Here is a 13,181-nt window from a genome sequence, read left to right on the forward strand (position 1 = left end):
AATTTAATTTCATCTCGAATTTCTGTTGGTCTTCACTGCTTCAAATTTATGTTTATTGTTGAAAGTTTTACGTAATTTAGCGTGGAAAGTAACCGCTCAGGTGCTCACACATCATTGGCCAATCTTTAAAATAATATGTGTTTTATTTTTTCTTGTCTTTAATCGCACTGCAGTATATGACTTTGTAAATTTTATTTGGTATGTTATTCGCTCTGAGGATGCGCATTGTCATAGTGCGCGAAAGTCAGTGAAGCAATAAACCAACCTGTTTATTGTTGCTTTTACTTTCACTTTCATCAGATGAACGTTACAACTAGTGCTAGAAACGATTCTATACACACAATAAATAATTAAATATGGCTATTATCTTGTAAAATATTTTGGCTCTGTGATTTTCATAGCTCCCAATATTAGCGATTAATTAGCATGGGGCTAAGATGACATGCTTTCCTCGTACAAAAACAGCTCGTACTAAGATAGGGTTAAGCCCACAGAGAAATAAGATGATTCTCTGAGCTCATTGATAACACCATGTAACAAAATATTAGTTCTGCCAAGTTTTTAGTAATTTTTGAAAGATATTGCTGATTGAAACATGCTTCTTGCAATTTATTTTCCACAAGCGTTGTTCAAAAAATATATATTTAAGTTTTTTGAACTTTTAGTACGGTATACTGTTTCTCAAGCTCTTATTCTAACTAGCCTACCTTACAAGGCTGATGAAGTGTGACGTCATACCATTTTAGCTTCATAATTGTGGCTTGTACCATAACAATGATCTTTGTTTTGTCATAGTCTTGGAATAGAGCAAGTACAGAAATTTCAAATTGTTTTTATTTACTATCATTGTAATCAGAAAATATAGTTTAACTTAAAATGTTCCAATCATTCATTATTTTTTACTGTGTTCTGTAAAAAGCTCTAGCCTAAATTGCAGATAAGTTGGGAATTGGATCATCACGTGAATGCAAACTTTCTACTGATTGTTTTTGAAACTTTGCTATGTCTGTGGTCTACTGGTCTATCCATATCAGTAACCACTAACCATATCAGACCAATAAGCGATATGTGCAGTGAAACAAAGCTGGAAGCAAAGCATTTATACTCATGAAGTGCATTTTGGTATGTAAATATTGGAGACCAAGTTAAATGCTGGTGCACCTCATGTAATATGCAGAACACATCGGTCCAATTTAGATGGCTGACTAAGGGAAAAACGACATTTGATACTACATTATTTGCTTTAAAGAGTTTGGAGAACCCCGAAACCATACAGAAGACCGTTCTTTCTATGTTATTCACAGTTTACGGTTAAAACCGACATGACATTGCACGTTCTTCCATATTATGTTCTATTGTACCTGTTTTGTATAGCACTCAAAAGCTGAGTTGCCGCTGCTCAAATTATACAGCAAAAAAGCTGCACATAAGACACAGCAGTGTCTCAAGATATAGAAATAGTCTCTGATGACAAATTCAACATATAAACCTAATACAGACATAAATTCAGAATTTTGGTAATAGGCTCAACGAAGTAATAATTATCAACTTTTGGAAACAATGTGATGGAAGAATATGACAAATGGTGTGTTTCATGTCCATAAAAATACACTTCCAGCAGTCCCATCATGATTGTTTTGATCCTTGTATGGGTGATGGCCATGATGGGTGGAAGCGGAAAACGTGGTGAAAGGTTTCATGTTACACAGAAAGAAAATATCAAGGGCGGTAGATTTGCAACATGAAGGGGGGGGGGCAGTGGGGACTGTGTGGTCTGCAATACGAGAAGATTTCTCAGTTTCTAGGCACAAGTCACACAAATGTGATCACTTTTGAAGATTTTTGAAGTGTTTTCATCTTTGCATGATACATAATTGCATATAGATATATGGCTTACAGCTAAATTTGCAAAATATTTTTTGTGTTTGCATGCTTACACGTTTAATAGAAAATTATGCTGGTTAATAAAGAAAATCTTTAAGTAAAACTTGATAAAATGTCACTTTTTCTGATTGTTAGTAAGGACACTTCAGATTTTTTTTTGCTATTTTGATGATTAGTTTGAAGTAACAAAACACAATCCATACAAATTTTTCTGCAACTAAAACTTTTGCGAAATTTTGTTACATGGTGTAATGTTCCCAACCAAAGTAAACAGTTTGTTGTAAACACACAGCATAATTTATAATAAAGCTTTAACTTTTAAGCTTTTCATCTTTTTTCCATCTTATTAAATAAAGAATATTCAATATTATGAAAGTAAACAATAAACATGTTTCTCACATGTGCTCCCGAACCAAGAAGTGTTCCATCTCCACTGTAAGTAAGGCAAGAGACAGCAGAACGATGGCCATTAAATGTGACAGATGCTTCACCAGTTATCAAACTAAATATTTTAATACATCCATCAGAATAACCAACAGCAAGGTGCTCATGATCAGGGCTCGCAGCTATACAGGAAACTTCATTTTTTTCTCCTTGGAGAACTAAAATCTGAATAAATAAACATTAGGAATGGTGTCAACAAAATTTATTTTACAAAAACAACTCACTGCAACTGTGAAACATGGTACCCAGAGTTCGATCTTAACGCTAGTCCGCTAGCCAATGGCTAGTGAAAATTTGCGTGGACTAGTAGAAATGTTGCAATACTAGTCCGATTGGCTAGTGAAAATATTTGCCGGTGAAAAGTTTTGGTTCACAAAATGGCGATTGGCGACGTAACTCTAAAATACTTCAAAAATTTGCCATGTGCTTGTGATTGGCTGCCGAACAGCTTGCTTCAATCGGACACATGTGGCCGCCGAAAAAAAAAGTTGTTTCGAGGCCTGCATTTTGTATATATAAGAGAAATGCTCATTTCATAAACTATTTAGTCTATTTCAGAAAAAATCTTTCACCAATCACCACTAATACCATGCGTAAATTAAACATATTATCAACCTTTGATTTGTAAATTAAATCATTGTCAGTGTTATTTAAACAGTGAACAATGATATAGAGTAGCAACTACTGTATTTGATTGATTTAAATATTCTTAGCGATGCCTTGTTTCAAACATATTTTTTATTCAAACACAATAATGGTTTTTGCAATCAAATTTTGTTTTAACTTTCATCTTATTTTTGTTAAAGCTGCTGCAATTATAAAATCTGGCAACCTTCGTTTGGTCACTTCTGGTCTGACGGTAACTTCTGGACTGCGTATACACAGCCTGGAAATTATGGTAACTTCTGCACCGCAATCACCCTTGAACCGTTACACCAGGTACATGTATTTCACCCACATGTCGCTATGTCTGGTAATAAGCACGAATATGGTCATTCCCCTAAGCACGAATTTTCTGAAACACGAAATATTTTTCATTACCCACTCTTTAATTCCTCTAAGATATATTTTTTTGGTGGTAATCCACTTCTAGCTACTTGCGTCTACCTTACAAAACAATTTATTTCAGGCAAAAACTCCATCAACTTCGGAAATACGGAAGAAAATCGTGAATTGGAAGCAGGATTTTCGTGGAAGGGGAAAGATCCCTAATGCGTAAATGCGCAATTGGGGAAATTCGTGGATACAACAAATCTTTCAATTGCACGTTTATTTTGGAATAAATTTGCTTCCATTTGACATGGTTAGCTCCTGCATACCTACTGATTATTTTTACATAGTTTCATCTGAAAAAAAAAAACTTGGTGTAATGGATCCCGAAAACGATGTTAGTCTGTAGGAAAATCATCATCATCATCATCATCATCATCAGCCGGTCATGCCACTGCTGGCAGATGGCCTCCACATATGTTTCCACACCATTCTGTCTTTTGCTGTTCTCATCCAGGTGATGCCAATCTTTTCTTCTATGTCATCTCGCCATCTTCTTTTTGGTCTCCCTCTAGTTCTTCTCGCATATCTTGGTGTCCATTCTGTGGTTATCCTGGCCCATCTGTTGTCTTTCATTCTTGCTACATGTCCCGCCCATTGCCACTTTAGGTTTGTTGCTGTTTCTATGACATCTTTGATACAAGTTTTGTTTCTGATAACTTCATTTCTAATCTTGTCTTTTCTATTTATGTTCAATATTATTCTTTCCATGTTCCTTTGTGCTGCTGCCAGTTTTCTTGTTTGTTGTTTTGTGAGTGACCATGTTTCTGCTCCGTATGTTAATGTTGGCAATATTACTGTGTCCATGATTTTTCGTTTTAAGCTAATTGGAATATTCTTGCTCTTTAAAAAAGTGTTATATTGACCAAATCTTCTCCAGCCTGATGTTATCCTTTGGGTGATCTCAGTTTCCATGTCCAGGCCTCGAAATTTGTACTTTTTTCCGGCGGTCATGCATGTCCTACCAGACTGGCCCTTTCAGCGGACATTTAATATCTCAACCGGACATATTTTTTGCATGTAGTAGATTTTGCACAAAATCACACTACAGTATTGTGTAGTCATGTTTGTAGAAGATTTTCTACAACAGAATAACTCTGCAATGGTTGATGGCTTAATTAACCGACCCTGAAGTATACTGGAGCAGATTGCTTGCAAATAAATCAGTGCGTTAATGACAGTCGTGTAACGACGCAATAAACGCAATTGAAAACAACAATCCAAATTTCCTTATTACAAAAGCAACTACGATCACTTATTCCGTGGTTTTTGCGTTATAGAATAGTTGTGCCAAGCGATTACTGCCGGCGCGGGGTCGTAAATCTCCAGCTCAGAACCGTCCAGACAAATCCACATCAGTGACTCAATAGTGTTAGCCCTCAATAGTGTTAGTGTTAACTAAGCTAACTAACACAATAGTGTTAGTCTAACACGCTCCCTTCCGTGCAGAAACTCTATTTCTATCAGTATCAGCGTGAATAAGGTCGCCACATTCGCCTAAGCACGTGCGGAACCCAGCCGAGACTTGCTTCTCTGTGACGTTTCTTTTTAACAAACGATCAATGTAACGCAATAATCCTCATTGTTAAAATTAGAATACACAGTCCTCGAAATTAGCGGCGGCACACGGCAATTGCCGTGGTAAATGCCGTCGCAAACGTCATAATGGCCATTCTGCTACAGCAATACCAATGCCGTCGCAAAATGAGCATTTAATTCGGACAAAAATTGTTCAAAATTTCTTCCTGTTTGATTTACTCGCAGCGTGAGTTTAATCAGCAGAAACATCGCACCAAGACCTCACCTCGGACTATTTTACTTGCTGTGAACACTCACACAGTCTTCAAAATTAGCATATTTCTACTTCGCAAAAACGTTGACGAGGCCAAATGGCAAAAGTTGAAATTGCCTCGGCAATTGCTGTGAACGTTTATTACGAAAAAATTGTACCAAAACATGTAAAACGAGAAGAGAAAAAAAATAATTGAATAGTCTATCACGACCGCACTGTTTGATTTGTTGTGATGTAATAATACCAAAAGTAGCGATCAACGCGATACGCACGCTGTTACGGTGATTCACGTTATAACTCATTGGGGGGAAAAAGTAAGTTAATTTTGGGTTGATTCAACGTTCGAGTCAGCACAAATCGATTTAATTTTCCCAGCGAGTTATATCGCGCAACAACAATGCCCAATAAGAAATTTACGTTTGTTTTACATTAATTCGACATCTAGCGACGTTAAATTATCATGAAATAACGTTAATTGCTCAATCAGGTACCGATAACAAATCAATAGCTCCCTGCGAGAAGATTGCCTCGATTTACGTATACAGTACACTAACATAATTTCGGCACAATTAGGATACTGCGAGCAACACAAAGTCTGTTTGATAAACTAGTCAGAATCGGAAACATCGGAGGATGAGGTTATCGCGTCGTCACTGGAATACTTGAAGACGTAAAACTGCCCGTTCATGAATGCGCGATGCCACATGATCGGAAGCATTACTTTTCTTTACTGCCGAAGAACCATTTATCCAATTTTGTACCACTTTTTATATTCGCAACGACACCGGTCAAAAATAAGCATTCGATGAAAGAATAACTTTTGCATAACAATTAAGCCAGTATATATAAGGAATTTGCAAACTTTTTTCAGTTCACAAGAGCATTGTCAGCGCATAAAATAGCTTGCGTGATGCTCTTGGCTACTGCCGTGTGACAGACGATGAAGAAGAAGCGCATAAAATTTCGTTTGATTAAAGCATACGGCAATTGCCGCCGCAATCCAAGGTTTGTTGATTTGGCGACGGCAATGTTTTTGCCGTCGTAGATGGCAGCTAATTTCGAGGGCTGAATACTTATCCTGCCGAAAAGTTCAGATAACATTATTTCAAGGCAACATTGCAAGGCGTTGAAATGATGTAAAAATGGCTACTTTTGCCTTTAGCTCGTTAACCACGCCACTTTAATGTGATCTTTAAAGCAATTGCCTGTACTATTATTGCTTCAGCTCCGTATTTGTTCGCGTTAAACAAACAATCGTAACAATTCAAATTTAAAATATATTTTTGCTGCATTAGCTCTATTTTTGTCAAGAATTTTGCGGCGGTCATTTATGACCGACCAATGAGTCGGCTTCGGCAGACATTCGAGGTCATTCCGGAGGTCATGTCCGCCATGACCGCCAGAATTTCGAGGCCTGATGTCGTTTCCTGGCGTTATCATTTTTCCTAGATATTTGTATTGATCAACCTCCTCTATCTTTTCTCCATCTATCAAAATACCCGTCCTTGGTTGTTTCCCTGCTATCTCGTTACACATTATTTTTGTCTTTTTCTTGTTCATCTTCATTCCATCTCGTTTCCCTTCTCGATTCAGTTCCTCAAGCAATTGTTGCAGAGTACATTCTGACTGTGCAAAAAGGATAATGTCATCTGCAAATCTGAGATTGGTCAGCAGTTGTCCATTAATGACAAGTCCAGTCTCAGATTTCAGCCTCTTGAATATCTCTTCAACTGCAGCTGTAAACATAACAGGTGAAAGAGTGTCACCTTGGCGCACCCCTTTCTGAATCTTTATTTTATCACTTAATTTCTCGGTTCTGATTTGTGCAGTGCCATTTGTGTATGTATTTTTGATAATGTTTACTATTTTATCTGATATACCATGAATTTGAATTGCATTAAAAACAGAGGAGTGCTTGATGGAATCAAATGCCTTCTCATAATCAACAAATGCCATAAATATGGGTAGTTGGTATTCATTCATCTTCTCTAAGATCTGCCCAACTGCATGCAGGTGATCAATGCAAGAGAATCCTTGTCTGTAAGCTGCTTGTTCAGGGGGTTGGTTTTCATTTAGACTGCTGCTTATTCTATTCTTGATGATTTTCATAAATAGTTTGTAAATATGAGAAAGTAGGCTAATGGGGCGATAGTTTGCAAGGTCTTTCTTGTTTCCTTTTTTAAAGAGAAGAGTAATTATAGCATTCTTCCATTGTTCTGGCACTTTTTCGGTTTCGATCACGTTGTTAAATAAGTCACAAAAAAATGTAGGAAAATATGTAGGAAAATATGTATGTAGTTCAAGTGATATGTAGTATGTAGATGTAATATGTAGAAAATATGTAAAAATGTATAAAAAAATGTAGGAAAATATGTATAAATAAATCGCGGATTCACAATTTTCCTAATTCTTATTTATTTAGTGAAAAAATATCAATCCAAACATTTTAAAGACTTGAGAACACAATAGCAGTGATGACATTACTCATCAATTGATTGATTGATTGAACCTTTATCCTCGGACTGGGAAAGCTTCTTGCAGAGCTTAATCCTGGCAGTTTCGCATACTTGTAGAAGCTTTGAATCACTGACGCAAGCCCGGTCATCGAGATTGACAGAGTGAAGTTTCCGATTGTTGAATTCTTGTTGCTAGGGAATTATTCCATCTATTAGATGCAGCTGAATGGAGAGCAGTCCTTAACGTGCATTGCTCAAGCACACACACCGAGAGTCGAACCAGCGCCGCTTGATCTTGAAGCTTCTTCGTTCCAGAAGTCACGCGCTAACCAACTGAGCTATCAGGGAGGACGCCGTACGGGCGTCGGGCTTTTCCGCCCAACCATGCACCAATGGGGAATGGCTTCTTCCTCCTCCTGTGAATGTGGTGTCGAGGAACAGACCGCAGACCACATCATCAATGACTGTACCATCTTCAAGCCACCTAACGGAGTGGAAGGTCTGCGCGTCATGGATGATGAAACTAAAGACTGGCTGCTCTCTAGCAGCCTTCCAGTGTAGTCCGGGAACATCGTGAATCTGGGGTGGTAAAAGGATAGACCCTCGGCCCCAGAAGCTCAGACGACGACGACGAGGGAGGACGCCATTACACAACGCAACAGTGAAAAAAAAGAAATTTATTAAAGAAATTAAAATGAACAACACAGCATAAGAAACACGAAAGCAACACGGAGGAACTAAAATGATTTAACAAAGTCTTCAAATATTTTAACTCGCTCTGCATGACGAGTGGGCGAGACGTACTATGACATCATAGTTGGGTCTGCAACTATTCGGTGAGTCCGATTCGGTGAGTCCGATTCGGTGAGTCTGATTCGGTGAGTTCCTAAACTCTAACCCCAAACCCCTAACCCTAAAACGGCAATGATAATTAGGCTACGGTACCCGATATTTTTTAAAAAAAAGTTGAAAAAATCCCCGTTAAGGGATCGGACTCACCGAATTGGACTCACCGAAACGGGCCATTCCGATCATAATTAGTGCATTGCCATTTGTTGCCTTTAAGAGGCAGCATGGATGCAACACATATTACGTCACATCCTGGGAAAATGGAGATGTCCGGATTTAAATGATCCGGGACATTTTGCATATTTCAAACATGTACTATGTTCCTGTTACTGACAAACAAACCATTGATTGATTGACATTTGTAAATTTGCCTCCGGCTCTGAACACCCCCACACTAGCCTGTATAATATACATGTTTAAATAAATTTCTACATTCTCTAATGCATATATCTGCATCCTAGGCAAAGGTTAACTCTTCATTACACTTCCTTACCTTTTCCATGACCAGATCAAAACGGACATATTAAAATTGCTCGAATGCGTGATATTTACTATTGCCATCTAGCGGTTGCTGTTTTGAACTTTTATTTGCCACATGGCGCTAGAGTATTATTTTCCGATTTTATTGATGTTTCAATGGCAATTCTAGGCTCATCAGAAGAGATTTAACAGCAAAGTTAGTGCAGACGGTCAGAAAGTTTTTAATTTTATTAGGGACAGGGTTTTGGGCCTAGGAGGTGAAATATTTGCTGATTGCTGAAATCTGAAAAGCGGTTTTGGTCTAATTTTTAGTGCAGAAATAGGGATAGCAATCTTCTTACCTGTGCCATTTCAATTTTTGAGTTTGAACAAATATTAGCTTGTTTATTTTGAAATTTGTGTTTCGGGTTATTTTACCAAAAATTTGTGTTTAGGGAACGTTTAAATATTACGTAACGCTTTTTTCCGAATTTTTGACCCCCCCCCCTCCCCCATGTAACGCCAACGTAACGCTTTTTTCAATCCCCCCCTCCCCCATGTAACGCTTTTTCACTACGAATTTAGCACAAAAAACTACCATTCCGTACTCGAAAGCGTTACGTAACTTTTGCTTGAACCCCCTCCCCCCCGATGTGACGCTAACGTAACGCTTTGCATAAACCCCCTCTCCCCCTCGAAGGCGTTACGTAATATTTGAACGTTCCCTTAGGGGAATCACTATACCTGTTAGGCTACACGCACTGAAAGGGTTATATCTACAGTAAGTAATGTTGCTTTTAAGATTTCAAATATTGTATGATATGTCCTATTTTAAAATAACTCACCTTCTCTGAAGTTCTAGTATCCCAAACAATCACATTTTCAACTGCACTCACAGCCACAAATTGTGATTTTGTGCTCCTCATTTGAAGAAAAGAAACATTGCATCTTAAACTTCCAATAACACCAAACTGAGCAACAGGATTGTATCGCAAATACTGCTTTGTCAATCCCATATTGCTTGTTCAAAACAGAAAATTTGAGTAATAAATGAATCTTTTTTAACTTCCTAGCAGTGTCTGCCATGTTCGTACGATTAAATAGAAAGTAAAATTAAAAACATATAGAGTACGGTAGCATAATTATTAAACAATTAATACTACAAAAAGTGCTGAATGCCAAGCCAAGCAGAGTGAATTACAATTACATCAAATATAGTTATCAATCTCTAAAACCTCTACAGCCTGTTTTAACCTAAAAGGGGGATCATCAGAAGGTCCTTATTCAAATAAAATAGTAGAGTAATGATAGAATAGTTGAATAAGTAGTAATAATAGAATAGTTGAGTAATAATATTAGTAGAGTAGCATATCAATTCATAGCACACATCCTAGAATACCCTTTCCAGTTGGGATAAAATTTTAGAAATATGGGCACATCAACTTTGTGACTTCATTTCACAGAAACATAAAACTGTTTGGCCTGTTAATCAAGAGGGCTTGAAATGAAAATTGCCAACAATATTCAGACGCTGTCTGCTTTGTAAAGAGCTGAGGGGCAACGCATTCTGCGATGGATACAGCGCATAAAAACAAACATTATTTTTATTGTAACAGAAGCTGTGTAGTACACATTTTATTTTCATAAAGTGGAATCAGTGAATGCATTTTCAGGCCTCTGAGTTCTTTTATTTTGCTGGAGACCAAGCATGGCCTACCAGAGCTTTTTTCTGGCAGCCAAATTCTCGAGCCCGGCAGCCAAAATAAAAAGTATGTTAAAAACTTGTTTGTAAAAATCTGTTAACTGATATTGTGTTTCTGAATTCACTTGGGTAACAACAACACAAACAAGGCCTTGAAACATATTTGGGAGCAAATCATTTAGGCGCAGACAGTTAGGCGCCGGTCAAATAGGCACGCACACTGTAGGTAGCGTCAGGATATTTAGGTGCGGAGCACTGTGGCACCTGTTCATTTAGATCAGGGGTCACCAAACTACGACCCGCGGGCCAGAACCGGCCCGCGAACTGATTTCATCCAGCCCGCCACGTGCTGCGGAAATAACAGCTGCACTACAACTAATAAGGAAAAAAGTTACCAAACTTTTTGTAAAGGACTGACGTTGCTGTAGACCTACACGCAACCAGATAATGATTTTTCCATATTGTTTCTTATGACATCTCAACCTTTGTTGTTCAAAACACTAATGTTTCATCAGTGTAATGTTTTTCAAGAGCACGATCAGTGGTGCCGAAGTAGGAGGGATGGGGGTATATATCCCTCCAATATTTTGGCAGCATCCCCCCAATAATTTAAAAAAAATATTTACTATGAAGTTGTACTTTGATTTAGTTGTTTGCAAGCATCTCGAATTGCTGTTGTTTTTCTTTTATTGATGTTTGATCACAGTTCTAAATTGTCTTGGATTTGACGTTAGACAATGAAGGACCTCCATGCTTATGAGGGGACTCATTGTATTATTCTCCTGTGCAGGCCTTGTGTCTCTGGTAGCCTACGCAATGGATTAATCTCCTGCATTAAATCACAGCTCGTAACTATAGTGTCTGCTGTTCTACTTTTACAATAATCGCATCAACAACTTCGTCTAGTTGACTTACATGCGTGTTTTGTATCATTCTATGCGCTGCAGTGCTTGATGGAGGCTCAATGGTGCAGATTGGGTAAAGGCTCGATGGCAGCTACTGCAGAAACTCAACTGCATTATAAAATACTTTACAATCAGGTCATGGACAAAGTTATCTCTGAACTGACCGAAATCAACCGAACGATAACTTTTCCAGCAACCTTTCGATTTTTATCACAACTTTGCTATTCCACCGCTGACTTTGTTATTTATTGTGCTCAATTCAAGTCAATGGAGATTCTAAATAGTTGTAGCCTATATCTTTTCGCATGTTGCATCCGGCCCGCAGCTGTTAATCTCGCAGCAATCCGGCCCTCAGAGAAAAAAATTTGGTGACCCCTGATTTAGATGCTATTTCTAGTAAAGTCTGCAGATTGTATCAGCTTGGCAGGTAGGGCAATGCTTTTCACACAAAATGCATAATTGCACAGAAAAATACCTATGTTGTTTTGTTAATTATTTGTTGTTAGTCATGGCTTCAGTGAGTGAAGCTGCTTTATCCGACAATGCTTTTCACACAAAATGTTGTATTGAACAGAAAAATATGTCATGGCTTCTGTGAGTGAAGCTGCTTAAACCGGCAATGCTTTTCACACAAAATTTTATATTGAACAGAAAAATATATATATTGTTTTTTTTAATGCGCGTTCGGCATTTACTTGATTTTAGTCCAGGTTTGCGTCGGCGAAAGCTTTATCAAAAAATTATTCAAGTTTCCAAACATGACTGAGTTCACTTTTAGTTATATAAGTCAAATAATAACTACACTAAACATCAGTAAAAAATAAACCGTAGCCTATATTCAAGCTAGTGGTAGGCTTGAGTAAAGAGTACTTTTCCGTCAAAACCCCGAATAGGTTTTGCCAAAGCTGAGCTGATACAATTTGCAGACTTTACTAGGAATAGCACTTAAATGATATCCTGATGCGACAGTGTACGGCTGTACGCGCCTATTTGACGGGCGCCTAACTCTCTGCACCTAAAAGACGTGAACCCACATATTTGCAGTTGTATTTAAATACACTGTTTCACAAGTAGATGTAGAACTAGCCTTTGAGTTTTTGTCGGTCGACACTCAGACTTTTTGTAAAACTTTTATCAGCAATATTTCTTGCCAGCATGTGAAAGACTGCCTTGTTTGTGAAAAAAATGTTGTGAATGTGAGTGAAGAGAAAAAAGTTTCATGTATGAACGGCCACAACTGGAACAAAAAAGTTTGAAATACAATCACAAATTGTGGAGAACAGTTTTAAATGCCCAAGGAGTGGAGAAATGTTGGCTTGTGGCAGCCAGCGACCAAACATGGCCTACTGGGAGATACATGACGCAAGGCCCGAATGCCGCAGAGCACGGAATGCCACAATGCATGAATGACGCAAAATTTGATTATTTTGGACTAAATAATCAAATTAGCAATTTATTGTTCTTTTGAATACGGTAGTAATTTCATTTGTCACGGTAGCAATTTCAATTTTCATTTTTTATGGAAACAAAAGTATAATTATTTTTTGCACTTTCTTTGCAATAGTTTTTTGCACGTTTTTTGCAATAGTGGTAACAGTAAAACTATAGCTTTCACATTGATTTGTCTATTTTTCTTTATC

At 37.7% G+C, this 13,181-nt stretch overlaps 1 protein-coding gene across 3 annotated transcripts in view; it reads right to left on the minus strand.

Moving 5' to 3' along the window:
- Window positions 1-10,009, minus strand: part of LOC145787768 (WD repeat-containing protein 3-like) — a 168,818-nt gene extending 158,809 nt beyond the window's left edge. For all 3 annotated transcript variants that reach the window (XM_082599589.1, XM_082599590.1, XM_082599587.1), the window contains exons 1-2: window positions 9,780-10,009; window positions 2,284-2,493 (exon numbers count right to left, since the gene is read on the minus strand). In XM_082599589.1, coding sequence (XP_082455715.1) covers window positions 2,284-2,493; window positions 9,780-9,950 — 381 coding nt within the window. In that variant the 5' untranslated portion in view covers window positions 9,951-10,009. The remainder of the gene's footprint in view (window positions 1-2,283; window positions 2,494-9,779) is intronic.
- Between the last annotated feature and the right edge of the window lie 3,172 nt (window positions 10,010-13,181).

Source organism: Aplidium turbinatum, chromosome 18 (assembly GCF_918807975.1).
Source record: "Aplidium turbinatum chromosome 18, kaAplTurb1.1, whole genome shotgun sequence".
NCBI lineage: Eukaryota > Metazoa > Chordata > Ascidiacea > Aplousobranchia > Polyclinidae > Aplidium > Aplidium turbinatum.